The 23,592-nt window shown below is 45.2% G+C and overlaps 1 protein-coding gene across 1 annotated transcript in view; it reads right to left on the reverse strand.

The window, feature by feature from the left end:
* Positions 1-1,619: 1,619 nt before the first annotated feature.
* LOC131914612 (uncharacterized) overlaps positions 1,620-23,592 on the reverse strand; it is a 45,094-nt gene continuing 23,121 nt past the window's right edge. The window contains 1 exon segment of the mRNA XM_059267220.1: positions 1,620-1,724. Within this exon segment, the coding sequence (XP_059123203.1) occupies positions 1,620-1,724 (105 nt within the window).

The raw sequence follows: 23,592 nt of genomic DNA on the forward strand, positions 1-23,592 counted from the left end.
CTAGCTCTGTGTGTGTGTGTGTGTGTGTGTGTGTGTGTGTGTGTGTGTGAGAGAGAGAGAGAGAGAGAGAGAGAGAGAGAGAGAGAGAGAGAGAGAGAGAGATTGTAAACTATAGATGGAAATACATATTCATTTTGAGAAGGGAGTAGACTAACCATTGGGGATGACCAAATAAGTCATCCCCACCCCTGTGTGGGATTCTGATGCTGTTTGTGTGGGGTCCGCCTGTCCCAAGGCTCTGCATCACTACAGTAATATTGAGGAAGTATTGATATACTTTTTATTTTCTTGGGTGGATATTTTCAGCTGCTTAGTTCTTATCTTTGAGTTAAGAAGGCCACAGTAGACATTTTCCTTAGGTTACATTGCAATCTAAGAACACGTAAGAATGGGTGACTGAGAATACCCAGGTACAAGTTGACATGATCTGCAGAGAGAGTATACTGTTTGAGGCACATACAAGCTGGGAGCTCAGGGGAAAACCATTGTCTAGGTGTGGTAAACTGGCAAATCATCATCTTTATGAGTCTTAATGTTGCCCTCCAGAACAATCTAATCATACACAGAAGACATTTACCTGCCTGGAGATTTTAAAGCCCACACTGGCTGGTACTTTTTGACTACAATAACAGTATTAGTACTTGAACTCAGCTAGGCAGTGGTGGTTCACGCCTTTAATCCCAGCACTTGTGAGGCAGAGCCAGGTGGATCTCTGTGAGTTCAAGGCCAGCCTGGTCTATAAAGCGAGATCCAGGACAGGCTCCAAAACTACACAGAGAAATCCTGTCTCGAAAAAACAAAACAAACAAACAAAAAGACTTGAATTAATTTTATTGATTAAGTAAAATAAATTGTTAAAATCCCATCCTATGCTTAAGGCATGGATTCCGCCAGCTAAGGGAATGAAGAGAACTGGAGACAAGCACAGTGCTGGGTCCTACTCCCCATCATCTCACCAGACACCATTGCTTTGCCTAGGGTTCCTCTTGTCCACTGTGTAGTTTCCTTTCCTGTTCTGCTCTGGCTCACAGACTGCAGCCTCTCAGGGTAGCCAAGTCACAGTGGCAGGAGTTTGAGGGATAAACGCAGAGTCGAGAAACATGCTTATCTTTTTCTCCATTGTATACAATCCAAGATCACCTCAGGAAATAGCCTAGCCCACAACCAAACTGGGTCTTCCTACTCCAATCAATCAAGATAATTCCCCACAGACATGTTCAGGGGCTCTCTCAGGTCCAGACAAGTTGACAATTAATATTGATCATCATATCCATTTGCTGAAAACCGTGTGTGTGTGTGTGTGTGTGTGTGTGTGTGTGTGTGTGTGTGTGTGACTTATGGGAGGACTAGAAGATAATTTTCTAAGACCAAGAGAAGATGGTGACATGTGCCAGCACCCTCAGGGCCTCAGGCTACTCTGAGAAGTCTGAGAGACCCACAGAAGCTTCTAAGGGAGATGCAGTGAGGAATGGGTCTGTGGAGCACACAATACCTCCAGAACAACTTAAAAAATGGCAGGTCTTATGGGGAAATGCTTTGAAAATGGTTTCATGGAATCCGAAAAAGAAGGTGGCAGAGCAGGTGGCACGCAGAGTGGAGAGAGGTGGATCTGGTGGCTCTCAGCAGTGGGAGCCCTGCCGTAGACACAGGAGCATGTTGTTCATGAGTGGGTCGGGTCCTTGGGCCACCAGCTGCTGCTGCCACCGCGTGTGCTGCTCCCCCTGCTGTGGGGAGCAGAGTGCAGAAGCATGATGATCATGCCAAAGCTGCCAGCAGGGTGTCTGGAGCAGAGAGCAGGGCGGTGCACAGCAGCCTGGAGATCTCGCAGGTCCTGCCTCCAGACACACGGTCACCCTGACTGAACAACAACAAGATAGCTGAGATAAAGAACGGTTCATGTTCTGGACTAAGTCTCCTTGAAAGACTTTGGTGGTCTGCGCTGCTGTAGGAGGCCTTGCTGGTGTCTGTGGTCCATGTTGCCACTGGAGGCCATGTTGATGTCCATGGCCCATGCTGCCAACCAAAGTCATGTGGAAATCCATGATCCATGCTGCTGCCGGCTGCTATGGGCTTGGAAGTGTCTTTTGCAATGGTGTGGATGACTGCAGACCCATACTGAGAATGAGGGATGTTGAAGGCCTCTGTTACAAGTACTCCCCCAACAACAACAACAACAAAAACCCAAAGGGGTTATGACCCACAGGACAAGGAAGCTGTACTTATAAAATCTCAACTAAATGGTTGTTTAAGCAAGACCAGGACAGTGACGACCCAGCTGGTACATCCATGAGGTTGGGGGGAATCTCACCGGCCCCCAACCCTAGATGCTACTGAAAATCAATGGCTGCTGAGCAAGGGAGATTCAGTCTTCTCTAAGGATGGGCCCCTGATAGGTCATCCAATCTGAACGGTCAGCCCTAAACACATAAACATATAGCCAACACTAAGTGGACTCAGCAGGTTGTATTTACATATACATGTGTATACATGAGTGTGTGTAGTGTGTGTGTAACATGATATTAATTAAAGCAGAAAACCTCATGAATTTAAGAAGGAATTAGGGAAACATGAGAGGAGTTATATGAGGGGCAGAGAAGGGTGGAAATTATGTAAATACAGTACTCTTTTATGAAATTCTCAAAAAATTAAATTAAGAAATGTAAGAGACAAAAGACTTTTCCTCCAGGAATATTTATTCCAACAGACTTCTCAGAGCCAGCCTATATTTCAGAGGAGTTACTGAGGGAGATACTAGGGATGTTGAAGTTGGGAAGGATGGGAGAATAGAGTTATGAATGTAATGCACTCATCAATGTATATGAATGTTATGTACTGATGTACTGATTTTAACATAAGAAAATGTGTCTGAACATACACAAGACACTTTTCCTGGTGGCTGTCCATCTCTTCCTACCACCTCCTCTGGAACCAAGGGTCACAGATAGAAGCCAGAGATCCTCCTTTTGGCTTGGGAAAGAGAAATCTGGGTGTATTCAACCCCACCTGGCTGGTTTCCACGGCCACATAGCAGTACTGTTTACTCTTTCCCACACATTGGCACTCAGCAGACAGTTACCTTTCACTGCAAAAAACTGCAAACTGTACACCAAGGGGAAACATACACACAGGCATTCAAACCAGGCTTTTTATTAAGTGATCACAGTGCAGTTAGTATTCGTTTGAATAATGTGCTGGATTGTCTGTGGGATGTGTGTGTGGAATCAGATTTTCCTTGCATGTCACGTTGTTATAAAGTTCCCAGCTCGCCGCAGAAATCTGTTTACCACAGAAACCAGGCAAGTTTCTGCTGAACTTTGGTTTGGAGAGGAGATGAGAGTCTCAGTCTGCCAGGTCAAACCATTGAAGCACCCGAGTGCAAAAGAACAAACAGCCCAGGTTCCTTCCTGAAATTCAGCAACACTCAGACACCAAGTGATTGAAAAAGTTACCTTGGAATGCAGCATAGCCACAGTTAGTTAGAATCACCCAGAACGGCACAAAGTGAGAAAGCATACTATAATAAGCAAGCATGACACAAATTTCTGCTGGCCACAGCATAGGTTGTAATATGAGAAGTCATGGTTGACCCACACAGTCTTCTGTGGGTCAGTGTCAAGGAGACTAGGTGTGACAAACTACATACCCAGCAACTGGCTTCTGCTTTCAATTCTACACTAATATTATTTATTTTTAATATTGCTTTGGAGACTACATGCCTATGCACACAGGCTACATATGTAGGTGTATTTGTAGACATACAGATGAAATACATGTTACTGTTAATCCCGAAGATGAGAAAGACCACCAACCCAAATCATCATGGCCAAATGAATTAAAGCAAGCCTTTTTGTTTGTGTACACAGGCTGTGTCCCCTCTAAAAGTGGGGTTCAAGAGATCAGCATTGGACTTGAGGAAGACAAGGCCTTTATAGCTCAGGGTAGGGGGTTTCCAAATGGGGGATTTGGCAGGCAAATAGGCGGGGTTACAGGAGCAGAACATAAGCATAACAAGTTAGTCATAACAACCTCCTGAAATAAAAACATGGTTTCAAAAGTGGTCATAACAAGGCAGTCATACAACCTATTGAAACAAAGGCAGGGTTGCAAGATGGTCATTACAACTTTTTCAAACAAAGACGTGATTGTTGTTTCCTGGAACAGGCAGTACAGAGCCATTTATAATGAAGGCTACAGGTGGGGCACAGCCCAATCCGTGAGAAACAGATGTTTATCATAAACAGGAACAGGCCTGGTTTTTCTTTGCTACAAGATGGATTTTAAGCCTAAAATGGAGGCAGGCTCCTTCATCATTACATAAATATGTGATAGAGAGAATATGAAAGAAAACCCCACCTCAAGCGGAGGCTTCTATTTGCCTTTAATAGAGTTTACTAAAGTCCAAGCATTTCATTCTCTCTCTCTCTCTCTCTCTCTCTCTCTCTCTCTCTCTCTCTCTCTCTCTCTCTCCCTCCCTCCCTCCTTCACTCCCTCTCTCCACTATTCCTTTGAGATAGTATTTCATATGTTCCAAGTTGGAATCAAACTCCCTACATAGCCAAGGATAAGCTTGAACTTCTGGTCTGCTGTATCTACCTCTTTAGTGCTGGGATTGCAGATTTACACCACCATGCCCAGTTTGTGGGGTACTGGGGAGTGCAACCAGGCAATGGATACCAGGCAAGTATCCAACCAATTGAGCTATATCCATGACCATTCTCTTTTTCTTGTAAGAGGGTTTGTAAATGAGTCCTTTCAAGCCCTTTCTGATAAGCCCCCATTTGTGTTCACACCCTGTCGGGGGCTTCTCTCATCCTGTAGGAGTCAAACTTCTAGCTATTTCTGCTTATATTGGAATTGTGGCCTAAGGATTCCATTTGTCTTCCTTCCTTCCTTCCTTCCTTCCTTCCTTCCTTCCTTCCTTCCTTCCTTCCTTCCTTCCTCAGACAGAGATGTTTCCCGTTCTTGAGGAAGGCTACATCTGCCTTTCACTCTGTAGGTGTCTTTCTTTGCTCTATTTCACCAGGAAAAGGAATGTACAGTCCCACTCTGACTTGAGCTGTGGCCTTGACCTTCATGAACACCCTGTGCCTTTGTTTGCAAAGCTCTGTTTTGCTCCATGTAGCCCATTCTCTTCTCATCTGCACGGATGGAGTTTGCTGACCTCCCTGCTGACATCCACATCCACCATAGAAAGCAGTGCTCTCTTCTTCCTGTCCAGCAGGAGCAGGAGAGGGAGAGATGAGATGGGTTTGCACATTACTTTTTTCTTCAAAGATTTATGTCATTTTCAAGCAATCAGTATTTTCTTTGCTTATGCTATCAAGGAATCTTTTTTAAATTTACTTTAGAATTTTTCCAGGAATTTGTAAGCAGTTCCTCTAGTCTCTGTCTTTTGAATGTTAGGACAGTATGTGCTTGTAAACTTTTAAAGCTTTGTTTATTCTTGTTATTGGAACTATAGCCTTCTACCACTGGCAGAAAATTGACAGAGAGCCAGAATGTTTAGAAATGGTGTCCAGATCAGAAAGATCTGAACGGCATATGCCTTTAATCCGAGCACTCAGGAGACAGAAGCAGGCAGATCTCTGAGTTCGAGGCCAGCCTGGTCTATAGAGTGAGTTCCAGGACAGCCAGGGCTACACAGAGAAACCTTGTCTCAAAAAAAAAAAAAACCCAAAACAAACAAACAAACAAACAAACAAACAAAAAAACCAACTAAAAGAAAAAACAAACAAAACCAAAAACCAAAAAACAACACAAAACAAAAAACCCCAAGGACTTGACTTCAGGAGACTTTACGGATTTTATCAAGTATATATTGTTATATTTGATGTATCAAAGCCGATACTGGTTGTCAGGCTCTTCCTGTGATAGACTCCTGGCTCCTCTCAGCACTTTTCACCCCGTCCTGAACCCCGTCCTGCAGCTCCTGAGCTCTGCTGCCCTTTCCTTAGCCTCTGACCCCTGTGTAGTCCAGTCGTTTCTGCCTGACCGTCTCTCTTGGCTCCTGGTCCCCTCTCTTGCCATCTCTCCTCTCTCACTCTCCACTCCATCCTCTCACGACCTGTTCAGTCTGCTGGCCGTGTTCAGTGTGGGCTCAGTGGACTAGAGCACTCATGCAAACATGTGGACCCAAATTCAAATCCCTAGCTTGTGGGTCACTGTGCTTTCTCATTTCGTAGTATTTTCTGTCCATGTCCTCCCAGAGGCAGAGTCTCACATGAGGCTCACATGCAGGCTGTTTCTCCCGAGACGTCATCTCTGAGAACAAGAGTGGGACTGGGAAGAGTAACTAAGAAACAGACCAATGCTTTCATCTAATAGGAACCTGTGAGGAATGCCTGGAGAGTGGCCAGAAATGAAGGGGAGAGGAGCTTTCCCCCAGATTCCTTTTCCCACAAATCTAGTGTTCCCTTGGGAAGATAAGGGTGTTGCCTCTGTAGTTTCTACATGTCCCAAGACTTAACAAATAGGACTACATGAAAATGTAAAAAGTTTCTCACAGTAAAAGGAACAGGCAGCCTACAGAAGGGTAGAGAATCTTGGCCAGCTTTATCTCAGTCAGGTGTTAATATCTAGAATAGATAAAGAACTTCAAAAATTAAACATGCAAAACAGTCCAAAATGCCAATCAAGAAACGGGTTAGTAGAATGAACAAGCAGTTCTTAAAAAAGAGAGACAATGGCCAATAAATCTTTTAAAAAGGGTTCAACAGCCTTAACTTTCAGGGAAATGCAAACTGAAACTACTTTGACGTTCTATCTTATTTTACTCACAATGGCTGTCCTCAGGAGATCATAACACCAAAGGCTGAAGAGGCCATGCAGAAAGAAGAAAACATTTCTGCTGTTGGCGGGAGTGCGGATTGGTAAAGCCCGATGGAAACCAGGGTGAAGTTTTCTCAAAAAACTGAACTATCCTATGACCCAGCTGCCGCACTGCAGTCTATGACCAAAGGACTCTGTATCCCATGACTTCGATACTTAAACATCCATGTTCACTGTTCTCTTCGCAGAGGCAATGAACTGGATCCAACCCAGATGCCCATTAACAGACAAACGGATAATGCCAGCTTGCTGCGTACAGCAAAGGCCATTTATTTGGCTATAAAAGGTGAAATGTGACAACTTTGGATTGATCTGGAAATTATTCCTTTAAACAAGGTGACCCAGATTCAGAAAGAAAAGCATCTATTCTCCTGCACACAGTTGTGTGTAGGTGTGGGGGAAGTAAGGAGTGTTGAAAGAGAAGACGACAGGACACACGGATGAAAGCCTCATGCCGGCAGCTGAGCTGGAGAGAAAGTGGAGGGGTGAAGCACAACAAAATATGTTTGGGCATGCTGTAACGAAACAAACTCTTTATCCACCAATTTAGAGTAAAGATTTCAAAAGGAGAGAACAGGCAAGCAAGGGCTCCTGCCTCCTAGCAGGAAGAACAAGCGACTCGGGAGGGTACCAGTGACAAGGAGCGGGTGTGTTTTGGAGCTCCAGGGAACAGCAGTGAGGCAGTGACAAGGCTCCTTGGAGTTCCCATGAGACGGCATCTCTTTTCTTCTTCCTGCTCCTGGGTGTGGTGGGGACATGGCCCAGCTGACCAGTCACCTCACACAAGGAAAAGGCAAGTGATGGGCAGGGAAACCAGTGTTCCTCAAAATCCCTCTGATACACACGCCCAGAAGTTCAAGGTAGCTGAGAGTCTTAGTCATCCAGAAGCAGGACTGCTGGTCTAAATACTCCACTTCAAATGGTAAGAGTGAGGCCAGAAGTCAGAAGAACAGCAAGACGTAAGACTGGGACTTGGGAGGACACACAAAAATACACAAAGCTCTCCAATTACATGTCTAATGTGTGTTTTGAGTTGTTTTGAGGCAGAGCAAAGATGGAAGCAGTCCTTTGGGACCCAGAGGGATGATAAGGAACAACTCCTGGGCTAGAGGCGCAGTGGTGGCCAGCATGTGTGAGACCCTGCATGTTTGATTCCTACCTCCACAAAAAATAAAGTTAGATGGCAAAATAAAATAAGCAAAAGTTAAAATCTGAGTCCCCTATACCATAGGGACACACGTTTAGAGACTGGCTCCACTAGCAAGTTGGTCAGCTGTTAATTGTTTCTTTAAGGGAACTGCATGACTGAAAAATCCCTAAGGCTTTATCTTTTCCACCTCCCAAATCCCCTAAATCTCTGAATCAAAACCAACAGCAATGGACCATGAGGCTTGGTAGAGTGGAGCCATTTGCCAAGGAGGAATCCCACAATGCTCTTTTCTTCTTGGACTGGCTACATACGACCAGGAAGAACAGAGCTGGAGTTGGCCAGAGTGGCCCCAGGGTCTCCCTCCACTGAATGTGAGAGTTCCTATCTACCCGTGTGGGACATGATCAAGGTGACTCCTGTGTGTGCCCTTACCAGGAGAACAGAATGGAGCATTCCTGATTCAATTCTCCCGTCTGTATCAAACAACCTGTTTTGAAGGGAAGATTATTCAGTAAATTTCCACTTAGTGCTGGATTAAGGCCTATGAAGTACCATATCTGGCCTTGCCCTAAAAGAATGCTTGCCAGATTGATAGCCCCAAACAGACGTAGGAAAAGGGAAGCCGGTAATTGAATTTTTCCTGTGGTAGAAAAGAGAATCCTCTCTTTCCTGTTGTGCCGCACCACGGGAAGGCATATGTGGTGACTGAGACATTGTGGGCTACTCAGCACCATTCCACCTCCCTTCTTTTGAGGAATCACCCTAGTTTTATAGGAATTCTGTTCCATCCTGTGGCTGAAGAGCAACTGAATCCTTTTCGCCAACCCTGGGGTTGAGCTGTTTTAGACCTTGTGGATCAGAATTGTTCACACACATGACTAGAGTACTCTATATACAGATGCTCATGACAAACACATAAGATTCTCCAGTCTTCCTAAGGCCTCCTCACTGCTGCTTTTGGCTATATCTAAATAGTGTCGGGGGCTTTTCAAGAGAAACTAAAAAGATGGGCTATAATTTATAACTGCAAGTTTCACAACTAACACTCAGTTTCATATAAAGGGAGCATTTCCTAATCTTCAGAACTGACCAAGAAAGGAGCAGACCCTTTTAAGTTCCCTGCCCCTGGTAGTGATCCAATTCCTGCTAGCTATTATCTACCAAAAGGAGACTCCAAACCTCATATACTACGGTAGGAACTCTAGATTCTTGGGGTGTGTCAAGTCTAAACATGAGTCCATGTGACCCAGAGGAAGATCCTCCTAAGACTTTCTGTGTGAGAAACAGTAGATAAGGGAGTTTGGAGTCAACAGTAGACAGTATGTGCTAGCATGGTAAGATCTTAGGCATTCCCCAAGGTTCCATTCAAACCTGATACAAACTCATCTTGTAAAATAGATGTTGAATAAAATTGGTGGGAAATTGCTTTGTTAAAATTTTAAACCTTTTTTGAGACAAAGATTCATGAAGTCAAACTGGCCTCAAACTCTCTGGGTAGTGGAAGAGGGTAACCTTGAACTTCTGCTTTTTCTGCCTCAGGGTTGTGATTGCAAATATACCACCACCTCCCCCTGCAACTGCTTCTTAGAGTCTTGGTTGTTTAACGTGTACCTTCTTGCCTACTTTGTCTCCAGGTTCAGTGGTCATTGTTTAACCTCTGTTCCTCTGGGCATTAAACTATCTTCACTTTGTAACTGGGAAATGCTTGTTGGGATTCTTAGCCCTCATGTAAGTTGATGGAGATCACTGCCAGGAGTATATTTTTGTTGTGAGGCATCTGTATAAAGTCATTTAAGTCCTGGAACAACTTAGATTTGGAGAGGCAGGACATTTCCTTCTGTTACTCTTTTAAAAAATAATAGTGATCGTGCCTGTGGCTTGTGAAGTTTTATAGGAAGCCATGACAAGAAGCTGCAGTATGGAAGGATGCTTATTAAACCCACATACATTATGCATGAATCTGCCCTTGTTTTGACCTCCTCCCCTGGAAGCCTCCCAATCCCGATTACACCAGGCTGAGCTGTGAAGCTCAGAAAACTGTAAAGCCCTTTAATTGGGGCATTAGAAGTTTCAAAATACCAGTTCAGAAAAGCTTCTCAAGGCTTTAGGTTTCTCAAAATATATAAGCCAAGTTCTTGTACAAGTGCCATGTTTTTCTACCCTGAGAAGATGGATGCAGTCGACACTGAGTGTGTCAGGCAGGCAGCCTATCAACACGAGGGATGGAGCACCCATTGTATGAATATGCAAGGGACCAGCAAAACCAGGGAAGCGGTTAGTGCAGGAGTACAGTTCCTAGTTGGACTTCAAACTACAGACTCTCCACTTGCTCGCATTAAAAAGGACATGGAAGTCACACGGGAAGAGCAGATGCATTTTTAAACACACATTTAAAATTCTTACAACCAGCTGGTTTGGAGTTCTGGAAGAAGCCTGGCTTGATCCTTCATTCTGGTGGAGGTGTGTTTGCCTTTAGTGGAACAGGGGCAGAGAGCTCCAGGCTGTCTCTAGTAGCCGAAAGCTCCCCTTTGATGAGAGGGAATAGCTTAAGTCAGTCATGGCATAGCAGTGTCGGGTGGGTTAGATGGTGAACCACCCATAGCTCCTCTTCACCCACCTTAGCCAGTTGTTCAGTCTGGCAGGCACTCTTTGCCTTCTGAGATCCACTCAGAGATGATACAGCCATGGTTGAGGGGGGGAGGTGGTACCCCAACTTGCTGCACACAAACACAGTCCCACCCTTGGGTAATGGAACACTTTCTTTGGGGATCTGAATACAAAGTTAGATACAAGCGTCAAATCTCTGAAAATGCAATTGAGAAAAGCGAGCTTTGACTTTCGTGCCAACCTCCAAAGCGTAACTGAGCCATTTCGTAACATCATGCCTATCCTATATTCGTTATCTAGTTAAACTTTCATATTGTATTTTGTTCTATACATTAGTTAGCCAAAAAGGAACCTTGAAACAAATTCATTTCATCTTCTTGTTTTTCAGTAAGAATTACCAAAAATGCCTGACATGCTGCATGGTGGTCAGGAGAGTTAGTCAATCCACATCTGTCCAGAGTTTGGAAGCAAAAATCACAAGCATACACACAAAAAACTAAGATTCTAGTTAAAAATGATTGACTAATGATTATATCCTCTTTCCCTCAAATCCTGCTAAAATTGTAGTGAGGGGAGAGAAGATACTAATGCACAGATACAGAAGGAGTAGAAGACACAAGCAAATATGTACATCCTTGGAAAAAAGAAAACAGAGCCGGGCTAGGGAGATGGCTCGACAGTTGAAACACTTGCTGCGTGAGAAAGAGGACTGGAGATTCCTAGGACCCAGTCAAAATGCCGCCTGCAATTCCAACCTAGGAAGACAGATACAGGGAATACATGGAGACCAACCTTACAGGCGAGTTCTGGGTTTCACTGAGAGACTTTGCTTCTATGAATAAAGTAGGAAAGGAAGAGAAAGATGTTAGACATGCCCAAACATATGGATAGGCACCTGCACACACACCTGACAACACACATACACACGTGTGTGCACATGCCATACATACCATCTCAGTGCCAACTGAGAAGGAAGAGAATGAAGAAGTTGTTAGGAGAACATGGTGGGAACACTGGTGGGAACATGGTGGGAACACTGGTGGGAACATGGTGGGAACATGGTGGGAACACTGGTGGGAACATGGTGGGAACACTGGTGGGAACATGGTGGGAACACTGGTGGGAGCATGGTGGGAACACTGGTGGGAACATGGTGGGAACACTGGTGGGAACATGGTGGGAACACTGGTGGGAACATGGTAGAAACACTGTGGGAACACTGGTGGGAACACTGGTGGGAACACTGTGGGAACATTGTGGGAACACGGTGGGAACATGGTGGGAACATGGTGGGAATACTGTGGGAACATGGTGGGAACACAGTGGGAACACAGTGGGAACATGGTGGGAACACGGTGGGAACACTGTGGGAACACTGGTGGGAACATGGTGGGAACACTGGTGGGAACATGGTGGGAACACTGTGGGAACACGGTGGGAACATGGTGGGAACACTGTGGGAACACTGGTGGGAACATGGTGGGAACACTGGACATGACTAAATTCATGACCATCAGCCACTACTTTGAAATTTTCAGTACTGTCAGCCTTGGGTAGAAGCTAATTACAATACCAAATGGATCCCATCCCTTCCAGGACTAAAGGAACAGGGGTGAGTGGGCAGCTGATGGGAACTCCTTTTCACAGAAGATGGAACTAGCTCTGTTTGTGCCTAAACTGAGGGTAAAGGGAGCTGGTATCTTCCATGGTCCAACTGTTCTGTTAGCAGCAAGCTTCAAAATAAAAATAGAAATAAAAAATAAAAAGGGGTTCTTTAGAGGACTGGACTGGTCTTGTTAGTGTAAAACAGTAAGGCCAATTGGAAAGCCAGCCAGGTGGTGAGGATAGCCCTGCTGTTCACATCGTTCCCAAATCTGGAAAAAAGCAACAGGAAGGGAGTTTGGCCCGAAGAACTTACAAACCACATAAACCATCCCAAACTCCTTTTGGTATGCCCCAGCTACCCAGCATTTTCCAAGAACACATCTCCGTTTGTTTGGCATCTAAACAAAGCCTGTCAGCTACAGGGAAGGTAAGGGCCCACCCTCCTGCCTGCTAAGGAGGGACACACATGGATTAAAGACCTGCGGTTTCATTTGGAGTTTTCCCTTGTGACCCCAACCATAAAATTTGAGAATGTTCAGTTGCGCAACTAGGGCTAGTGAGTAGGTGGAGTTTCCATTTCTGCTTTCTTTTTGGATAATTCAATGGGAAACAGATTAAATATTCATGTCTCCCCCCCAGTCTCTTTGGAAGCCAAAAACTGTCAGGCTGTGCATAGAGATTGTGGTAAGTTGTCTAAAGAAATAGAGTGGATAGAATATTGGGTTCAAATCGACATTAAGAACTATATTTTTATTAAGATATTTTTCCAATTTCATATCCACTGCTGGTAATTTGTGACATGCGGAGACACATAAGGTGGATGGTTAGGTGTTGGATGATGGTTGATTGACAGGATATGTACAATAGTGATGGGGAGAAGGTTGAATGGTTTATCAACCTTCTAAGAACGACAGGCTTTTACTGTGATAGATACAGCTTACACCAAGATACCAGGGTACAATTTAGTTTGTTATTTGGAACACATGGGCAAGGCAGGCTAGGGCTTAGGAGAGCAATACAAGGTGGAGGCTCTGACTCGGAAGCCTGCTCAAGCACATGCAAAGAAAACCACAGGGGTGGATGAGACAGCAGGGCTGACAGGGAGGAAGGAAGTGAGCAGAGAGAAATGGGAATTCATGGAGGAGAGGAGATGGGACGTCCAGAGAAGTCGCACAGAACTGGAAGAGAAATGAGAAAATGATGCCAGTGAGCACAGATGCTTCAAGACACGTGGTGATGAGAGGGAGAGGAACATGATGGGTGTACGCAGGAAGCAGATCCAAGAAATAGGATGAAAATCCTGCATAGAACCATCACAACAAGCAACCGACACCCTGCAAGGAATCCTATGGCGCTGGGCTCAGCTTCTTGTTCATGCTCATTTGTGGAAGAAGCTTTGCTTTTTAAAGAAAATTTATTTTTTCCTTTGATGGTTTCATACATGTAGACAGTGCATCTTGACCATATCCACCCTTCACTCTCCCACTATCTGCCTACCTAACACACCTTCCCACCTTCATTCCCTCCCAGCTTTTTATAACCTACTGAGGCCTATTAGTGTCCACATGCTCACAGGGCTGATGGGTGTGGCACCACCCCCCAGAGCATGGACAGCACATCAGCAGCCACATCCCCACAGAGACCATTAGATGCTAATAGCTTCTCACCTGTGGGTGGGGCCTCATGAGCACTTTTATCTGTGCAGAAGTGCTGACTGGCTTGATCTTACACAGGTCTTGGACAGGTAACTACAGTAGCTATGAGTTTATGAGCACCATGGCTCTGCTATGTTCAGAACTTCTCAGCACTTCTCTCTATGCTTCCCTGACATTCTTTCCATCCTTTCTTCCGTGATGTTTCCTGTGGATTGGGGACAGGGAGTAATTGATATAGATGCCCCGTTTAGGACTAAACATGAACTTGTCACACATTCTCACCAATTCAACTAGTTATGAGTCTCCACATAAACCTTTGACCACAGATGAGAGAGCGCTGAGCTATGAACATAAGTGTTTAGAAGGTGGTTTGGCTACGGAGGCTTGACTGTCTAGAGTCAACTCTACACACTCTCAGCAATCATTCAGCTCGGCATCACCGTAGACAGCCAGAGTTTGCCTCATTTAGTCATGTGACTGGTACTGTCACCGGGCACTCCATACTGCTCAGCCGCCCTTCTTCCATAACTCTCCATGGCTTCCTGTCCTGTGACAACCCTCCTCCTCCGTCCTCACTCTCAGCTGGGCGCCTGGCTGCATGCGCCACCAAGAGAACAGTTTATAAAATAATTCCCATTTTCCTGCAAACGACAGACTTCATTCTTCTTTACGACTGAAAAAAAAAGATTTTTTTTTTGTATATAAACCACATTTTCTCTACTCATTCATTGGGCATCTACGTTGGGAGGCACTTGGCAGATGGTGTTGCTGACATGTATGGACTGTGGACTGGTGTCTCTGTGATTTGCTAACTTAGCATTTTTTAGATGGAGGAAAAACATGTTAGGAGCCCCATTCAGTCTTAGAAAGACAGATACTGCATTTCACGTTTACCTGTGGATCCTGGACTTTATAGCTACATCAACTCCCGTATGTACTGAGGATGGAGCAGAGGCGGTACTGGGGACGAGAAGGGCCAGCGGAGGGGATGGAGCAGGGGGATGGACGCTCAGAGCACATTAGAGATGCCTGTGAAAATGGCCTGACTCCTCGGGGCTGGAGAGATGGCTCTGGTTAAGATCCTGTTCTTACAGAGGATCTGGGTTTGGTTTCCATCATCCACATGGCAGCTCACAACTATCTGTAACTCTGGTTCCAAGGGATCTGACACCCTCTTCTGGACTCTGCCAGGACCAGACACACATGTGCTACTCTATTGTTCACTGTTTCAACATAACTCCAAACATGCTCCCGATTTATCTCTCTAGCTCCATTTTACTTCACCCTCATCTGTACATTTTATGTTATAGCAACATAAGTTTAACTATGATTTATAATTATGTGTCTAATTTCTTTCCTGTATGCCTTTTTTCCCACAACCCCTAACAGAAATGATTTTTAAAGGATTTAATTCTAAGTGTGTGTGTGTGTGTGTGTGTGTGTGTGTGTGTGTGTGTGTAAGCGCACACATATGTGCATGTGCAGCACACACATGTTTACAGATGCCTGAGGGGACCACTTTTTTGAGTGTCATTTGGTATTCTTCTGACTTACCCTAACATCTTATATTACCAGATGAGAAGCTTGGGCTGGGACACAGCTCCCGGGGAGAGCACTGTTTATCTTGAAGGATGCTCAGGTCTGGTCCTCAGCACTGCAAAGCCAACAAACAAGACAGAATATGGAATTCACCAAGTACCCTGGAGTTCATGTTTGGACATGGGTATTGTCTTACACACCCAATTCCTTCTCAAGGTACTTGCTTTCTTCAAATCACTTCTCTAAGGTATTTTTATTACATTTTTAAAATATATGTGTGTGTGAGAGCACACATGCCACAGTGTGCTTGCCAGAGGTCAGGAGTCAGCTTTCAGGTCCTTTCCTTCCACTATAACTTGGGTCATCAGCCATCGAGGCAGACACCTTTTCCCCCGAGCCATCTGGCTGGCTCAGAACATCATACCTAGGAAAACAGGCATGATAATGCTCCCCTCAAAGTTCACCAGTGATATAAACTGAGATACTGTATATAAATGGCTTAGAATTCATGGGCACACAATACCAATGGGCCTTTTAGTTACTTCTCCTATCGGCCGAAAAGTATCCAAAACTCATTGACTTGATCTGCAAATCATTTGTGTATTTACTGTAACTCACATGCCAGAGTTACCGATACAGACAGGTACTTTGTGACAGTTAAGTCTTACTCAAAGCCTTGGGGTAGAGGACAAGGAAACCTCAAACTATCCCAGAAGATGAAGTCACAAGCAGAAATCCGAGAGCAAAAATGTTAGAAAGAGGGATCTGGGTAGAGTGGAAAACACTCTTCCAGCCCCCAGTGGGGGTCATGGAAGAGCATCCTGAGAGAGTGGGTCTCATATCACAAGCCTCCTGAAACACTTACTTGTGAAGAGAAGGGCAGTTAGAACAACCAGCTCCCAGGGAGGGAGAGCCTTGATTGGCTCCCTGCATCTGTGGTGAGTTTGGAAAGATAGAGCAAGGCACCAGTCTGAAGCTAAGCCTGCCTGGGAGCATTGTGGGCTGGTGAGGACAGCCACTATTCTTAGCTTTCCCCTTCAGAAGCTTGCTTTTATTATTTATTTTCACTCTCCGTCCCCCCAGACTCTGGCTTCTAAATCACTTCCTTCTCTGACAGGCTGGTGGGACAGGCTTTGCTGCATTCTGGAAGTTTGGCAAGCTCGATTCTCACAGGGTACAAAAGGTGAGTGTCTTGCCTGCAGGAGTCAAAGCCCAGAGTTTGCCAGTAGCCTCTTGGGAGGCACCATCATAGTGTCTGACTATCCTCGCCCTAAATCTATCACACAGAAAATAATGGGCAGAAAGTTACCACCCCCAAGAACTTTCCCTGAGGCCACTCACTTGGAATAAACTGGGTTATCTAAAAGGTAGTGGTGACTCTCATGCTGGACCTTGGAAGAGACTCCTGTCTTTCCACCCCATCCTGTATTAACTGCCTGTCTGTCCCTGTGAGAGGACACCATGACGGAAGCAGCTTATGGAAGGTTTATTTGGGCTTATGATTCCAGAGGGACAAGACTCCATCCTATTTTATCCAAATGGCCTGTCAGAGAAGGGAGTGGTTTATAAGCCAGAGTCTGGTGAACTAAACAGGAAAAATAACAAACAAAAGAAAGCCTGGTGCGGGAGAGTTAAGAGCGATTTGCTCTCTACACGGGCCCATGGTGCTCTGGGGCAGGCTTAGCAAGTAGACTGGTTGTCACATGGCCTGTCCCCACAGACGCTGGTCACAAATCAGGAGGAAGCGTGACTGCTGGAGGCAGGCGTGGTGGTACAGGCAGGGTGCTAGGGCTCGCATCCTTTAGCCATGAAGCAGGGACAGCAAAGCGGTAGTCGGTGAAACTTTTCATTCTCAAAGCCTGTGGTGTACTTCCTCCAGCAAGGGTGTGCCGTCACAGCCTCCCCTGACCACACCACTACCCGGGACCAAGTGTTCAAAAGTCCATGTTTACGGGAGAAGTTTCTCATTCCCACCCTTATGCCTCCTGAATCATGATGCCCGATGGGAAAGCCTTGGTAAGGAGGGCCAAGGCACCTCACACTCAGCTAACTGGGACTTCCAAAGGTTAATCATCACTGAGCAGAAGGGAAGAATGTGAATCAGTGTTCGCAAAAATTTCTAGACAATTTTGCATTTTAATATCTTTCTAAAGATGTTTGTGCCCTGTGAGAAAGACTTTCTCAGAGAAAGACTCTGAGAAAGCTGGGCAGAAAATCAGGTCACAGACTTTGTAGCGTGACTTTGCTAAGACTTAATCTTAATCCACACAGGCATGCATGGCCTGTAGGGTCTGCGGCACGTTGGCAGCAGGGAAAGGGTCTCCCTTGCTTCTTCGCAGACAGAAACCAGAAAACCATTTCTTCCAGGTACTATTGGAATCTATCAAGGTGCACTGCCATAGATGATGCTCCAAGCAAAACCATGAGAAGTCTGGTGTGTGTGAGTGTGTGTATGTGTGTGCATGTGTATGTGAGTGTGTGTGTCTCTGTGTGAGTGTGTGTATCTGTTGAATGTGTATGTGTGTCCCCATGTGTGTATGTGTGGGTACATGTGTGTGCATGTGTATGTGAATGTGTGTATATGTGTGTCTTTGTGAGTGTGTATGTGTGCACGTGTGTGTATGCATATGGATGTGTGTACATGTGTGTATGTGTGTGCATGTGTAAGTGTGTATGTCTGTGAGTGTGTGTGTATGTGTTCTCCATTTGTATGTGTGTGAGTATGTGTGTGTATATGCATGTGTGTATGTATGTATGCATGCATGGGTGTATGTGTGTGCGTATGTGTATGTAAGTGTATCACTGTGTGAATATGTGTACTTTTGTGAGTGTGTGTATGTGTGTCTCTGTGTAGAAAGCTGAATTGTTACACATGGGACCTGACAGAAAAGAATGCCTGCTGTTCTGCCAGGAGGCATGCTTGGAGATGTCAAAATATACGTTTAATTTACGGGGTGGATACTGGGATGACAGGTGGGACAGGGCTACATTCCGGAGGAAGGAGCAGTCTGCAGACGCCCGAATGTGAGATGGAGGCCAGCTCCCTCGTCGGCTCTGGAGCATGGTGGAGCATAAAAACCGTTGGTGACAGAGCTGGAGAGGACCCTCGCAGTCACACACCGACCAGACAGAACGAGCAATCTACAGGTTACTCCTGCCTGCTCCTGGCAGTGGCTAACTCCCTCTCTGCTAGCCCTTTGCCCTTTCCCCATCCCTGGCGATACCTTTGACACACCCATCACAGCTGCCATGGTCCTTTCTTTCGGTAACAGAAACGCATTTCTCACTCATATACTGTGGGGTTTAGATGAAGTGAGAGCCTCTCTCTCCACTCCCCAAACTAGGGATAGACTTGTGACTCAGAACTAGCCAATAAGGTCCTGACATTTCCTGGCCACTGTGCTTGGTTCAGGAACATGTGCAGCTCAGTCTGGACTAAGGCCTGTAAATACTGGAAGTCTGGCTGTGTTAATGGAGAAATGACTCGGGAAATCACAACACCATTACTTCAGTGGGGCAGGTGAACAGAGGAGTGTGAGCCTGGAGCTGTTAGCTGCACTTGTCACCATTGGAAGAACCAGCCTGAGAACAGACCTGCACCAGGACCACAGAGCTGTGAGGTGGAGAAAGATAAACCACGCACTTGGAGTACCCGAGTCTTGCGATGTCTGAAGCTGCTTCACTTCCTTGTCTGTCACTAACACGAAGTAATAAATCTAGTTTCCAACTAAACACATGGTACTCACAGATGAAGTGACTGAGAAGCCTGAGCTCCTGGCCAACCCTGGCCCCTCGAGCCTCGGTGCCCAGAGTGTTTGTTACCTGGACTTGACCCAAGAGCTAGAGACTCAGAGAAAAACGTAAGTGTACAAGGAGAGTGGTCACTGAAATAGGACATATTAGTCTCCATGGCTCAGATGCCTTTAACTACTTTGATTTCCTACCCTGAATCTTTCTTTTAATCCGTTTGCTGGGACATGTGGCATCCAACAGTAGATAAGGACTTACCCAGAGTAGGGTGGCTTTAAGAGTCTTTGTGCGTCTATGTGGTCACCTTGGATCTATTCTTTAATTTACCTATTCTAATTTCCTTGCCCTGCTTAAAACATCATTGTACCTGCTGGAATATAGGGAATTGGTCTGTATCAAGACCCATATGCTTACATGACACCATGAAAGAAAACCACAGCTCTTGGCCAATTAAAATTAACCATAATCTGGTACCATCCAGCCACTGCCACATAAACCCAGCCTCACTGTGAAATCTCAGCCAAGCAGGACTGCCTCTATCTGCATGGCAGGGATTTCATGGGGGGAACTCTAACCCAATGGATGGTTCTGAAGTAAAAGCTGCCCATCGTGCCTTGAAGGTAGCTCTCCTGCCAGTGCCTGTCGCTTTGGCTTTCTTGTAGTGTGTATGAAAAACGTGGCCTTTTCTACTGTGCCCTGACGTGTGCAGACTTGTTTCCACTGTATAGATGTGTGGGACTTTAACAACCACAGCAACAGTTTCCTAAGCCTGTGAGGCCAATCCACTACACTTCCAAGGTGCCAGCATAGCTCCATCCACAGAAACCACCTCATGCCCTGATGAGCTGGATCCCTTCCATCCCGGTACTTCTGGGACTGACACTTCCTTTGCCCAGAATGTCCTCCTAGCCCTCTTCAGGACCCAGATCAAAACCATCTCACCCAGCAATTAATCCTTCTTAGACTAGGTCACCTTCTTTGTGAACACCCAAAGAATGTCTGGGGGGGAAGTTACCCACTTACCATCTTGAATTGGCTATTTATTTATCTAAACAGGGTAGCAGTTCTCAACCTGTGGGTTGTGACCCATGGGGGGTGTCAAATGACCCTTTCACAGGGGTCAAATATCAGATATCTTTTGTATCAGATATTTACATTACAATTCATAACAGTAGCAAAATTACATTTATGAAGTAGCAATGAAAATAATTTTATGGTTGGAGTCACCAGAACATGAGGAACTGTATTAAAGGGTCTCAGCGTTAGGAAGGGTGAGAACCACTGAGACAGGGTCTCAGGCTACAGCTCAGACCGGTCTAGAACTCACTATGTAGCCCATGCCGGCCTCGATCTCAATGAACTTCCTGCCTTTTGAGTGCTGGGGTCATAGGTTCGAGCCACCATGCCTGTCTGAATATGCGCTTTCTTTTATACCTTTCCATCCCCGGCTAGACTTCATTCAAACCTCCTACACAGAAGTGGTCCTCAACAATTGTTAATACTTCCTTTTCATTCTAACGGATCATTTTTTTTCATTGGGTAATGCTGAAATTCTAAGTCAATTTAAAAAGAGACCCTGCTTCCCCCGCACCCCCAAGGCTGCACAGCTTGCGTTCAATCCTGTCTTCTACTTTTGGATTCGAAATTAGAAACATATGTTGATTTGCAAGACAGCCATTTTTTCTTTGTTATTTTCTCCCCCCACTTCTGAATAAACCTTTACAACCTCACTAAGTATGTCAAGAAACAGCAATGAAAATGTCAAGAAATTGTAATAATGCTCTCTGAAACACACACACACACACACTCACACACCAACACACTCACACACATATGCAGAGCAACATACATACACATACTCCCAGACATACATACATACACACACACACACACACACACACACACACACACACATACACACACACACACACACCACTGCTGGTATATTTACAAAGATCTAAGTTGAGAAAACAAGGGCTAATTTTAGATTTGGATTTTTCCCTCAAGTCATAATAAAAAAAAAAAAACCCAAACATTAACTGAAACCCCCGTGCACAAAAACTCTTAGTCAGAACCACCAGGCACTTTGAAAAAGCAATTTTCTAGAGAAAAGATTCTAATTCATAGCGCATGAAATCATGATCCCTGCCTCCCTGATGAAATGAAGTGATGGAAAATGCCACCACCAGGGGCCAGTTTTCATGGAACCATCAGGAGTAGGAGCAGGGCCTGATCTGCTGTTTTCTAGGTCATTTCCTACCTTGATGACATCCTACAATGTGAAAGGATCCTTCTCTGACCCCAACCCAGAAGAGAGTGATGAGCTCTCACAGACAGCCATGCCAATCTTAGGACATCCCATAATCATCACAGCAATCAGTAAATTGTGCAGTGAAATTTTGACCTCGTTTGGGAAATTCCCCACCAGTGCTGATGTGGTGTCCATGGATGACAGCACTTGGACTTTCTAAACACAGTTGATAGCTCAGGTCTCAGTGCAGACCACAGAGTGGCCAGGGAGGCTGTTTCTTGGTTATCTTGCTTTCTATGGGAGGAGTTCCTGTTGTCTGAGCTACGGGGGTTCCAGAAGCAATGCTGCCTCCTTCAGAGTGTCTTGCAGGATGGCCCTGGGCCTCTGCCTTCTTTTTCCTCCACTTCTTTGAAATGTCTTAGGCCAAGGCAAATGGATACATTGAGAAGATGTCTGTGTTTCATGTGATGTCTGCTCTTTACAACTTTCCTAGAATAAGCTGTTTCTTTCTCTTTGTTGAAATTGTGGTCAATGGGGCTTTGATAATGAGAGATCTCCATTATGGGACAAATTGTGAGTCAAGAGCTGGTCCAAATCTCAGCTTCTTTGTGAGCCTTTCATTGACCTCAGTCCTCTGGAAACCCCTGCCTCTCAGCCTTCAGAGATGGACTGATTGTACTGTATTTGTTACTAACTATGAACTTCGTATAATTATCAGGACTGGAAAAACAGGCTCACTGAGACATCATTGGAAAGCTACAAGCCGTGTAGAGCAAATTAATTTCTGAGCATAAATTAGAAAGGAAAGGATGAGGAAGGGTGCAAGTCTGTGGATGAGTAGGCCGTGTCTGTCCTGGGCAGGGCCTCCTGCCTTTTAAACATCCCTTCATTGAATTCTCCCGAAAGCGTATGTGTCAATTCCAGCTTCCCAGTGCTGTCCAGTGCAACTTGACCAGTGATTTAATCTGCAGAAATTTCATTTCCCCAACTGTTTGACCCATCCTACCCCTCTGCCCCCGAGGCCTCTGGATCTCTCTGCATTTTGGGATTAGAATAGATTTGGTCCCTAAAGTAGCTCCACAGTATTCCCTAATGGTGTGTGAGAGCAGATCAGGAAGAAGTCTCCTTACTTTCAGGCTGTCATCCTGTTTGACGTTGGCTTATGAAAATAAGAGCCCCGCCCCGATAGCCTCCCAGGAGGACTTTTATGATAGGAAAAACTGGGGTGGGGGGAATTTTTTGGGGTTAGGTATAACCCTGTGGTGCCTGACAACTTAAAACAGCAATTTCAATCTTGTTCTAGGAAGTGATTTTTTTTTCCTTCTCTTTCTTTTCCTCAATGGCTCTCTACAACAGTTTTTGATACACAGTCTCTCACAGAACCTGGCTCTTACACATCTAGCTAGATGACTGTGTCAACAGGACAAGGAATCTGCCTATGTCTACTTCCTCAGCACTGAGATTACAGATGTGTGAGGCCACGCCTGGCTTTCACTGGTGCTGGAGATCTGATCAAGGCGACTGAGCCATCTCCCAGTCATCGTCTTGAGTTTTGAACGAGGATTAAATGAGTTAATGCAAGCAGTACATTTGTTACATTACCTAGTGTATTTTAAGCACACAATTCTGTCTTTTAAAAATCTGTTTGTACAAAAACTTTTTGTTTTCCCTGCAGTGACTAATGCATACTGCTGCTTTTTAGAAGGGACTCTGGACAGCAAACACAAACATGGATCTTTGCTGACACGACACAGCGGCTTTTGGTTGAGCAAATGGTAAACTTGGTGAGTCTCTACAACAGCCCGACTCATCATAGCATGTTGGGTTGTGTTTGGTGGTTTGTTGTAAATATTCACAAGACTTGAACTCATCAAAGTTAGCTCAGCAATTACAGGAAACAGTTCCTGGCTGAGAGGAGCTTAATGACTTAAAAAAAGGCAGCACCAAGTCACACTCCCTGCAATTAAAACAGGCTAGTTTGACCTGAATGACCACAGCGGGGATGGACGGGGTGTGGGGCTCTGAAGAGAAATTGGAAAAAAGCTGTGTTCTAGTAATGTGGTATGCGCTGGATAAGGATAAGAGGGACCCTTGCTCTGGTGTATTTGTGAATTCAGGAAGCACCTGTGGCCGGAGCTGGGTAGGCTGGAGGCTGTAGATACAGATCTACCGTTCCTCTACATGAAAAGAGACCAGAGTCTCTGCAG

The sequence above is a fragment of the Peromyscus eremicus genome, chromosome 7, assembly GCF_949786415.1.
Source record: "Peromyscus eremicus chromosome 7, PerEre_H2_v1, whole genome shotgun sequence".
NCBI lineage: Eukaryota > Metazoa > Chordata > Mammalia > Rodentia > Cricetidae > Peromyscus > Peromyscus eremicus.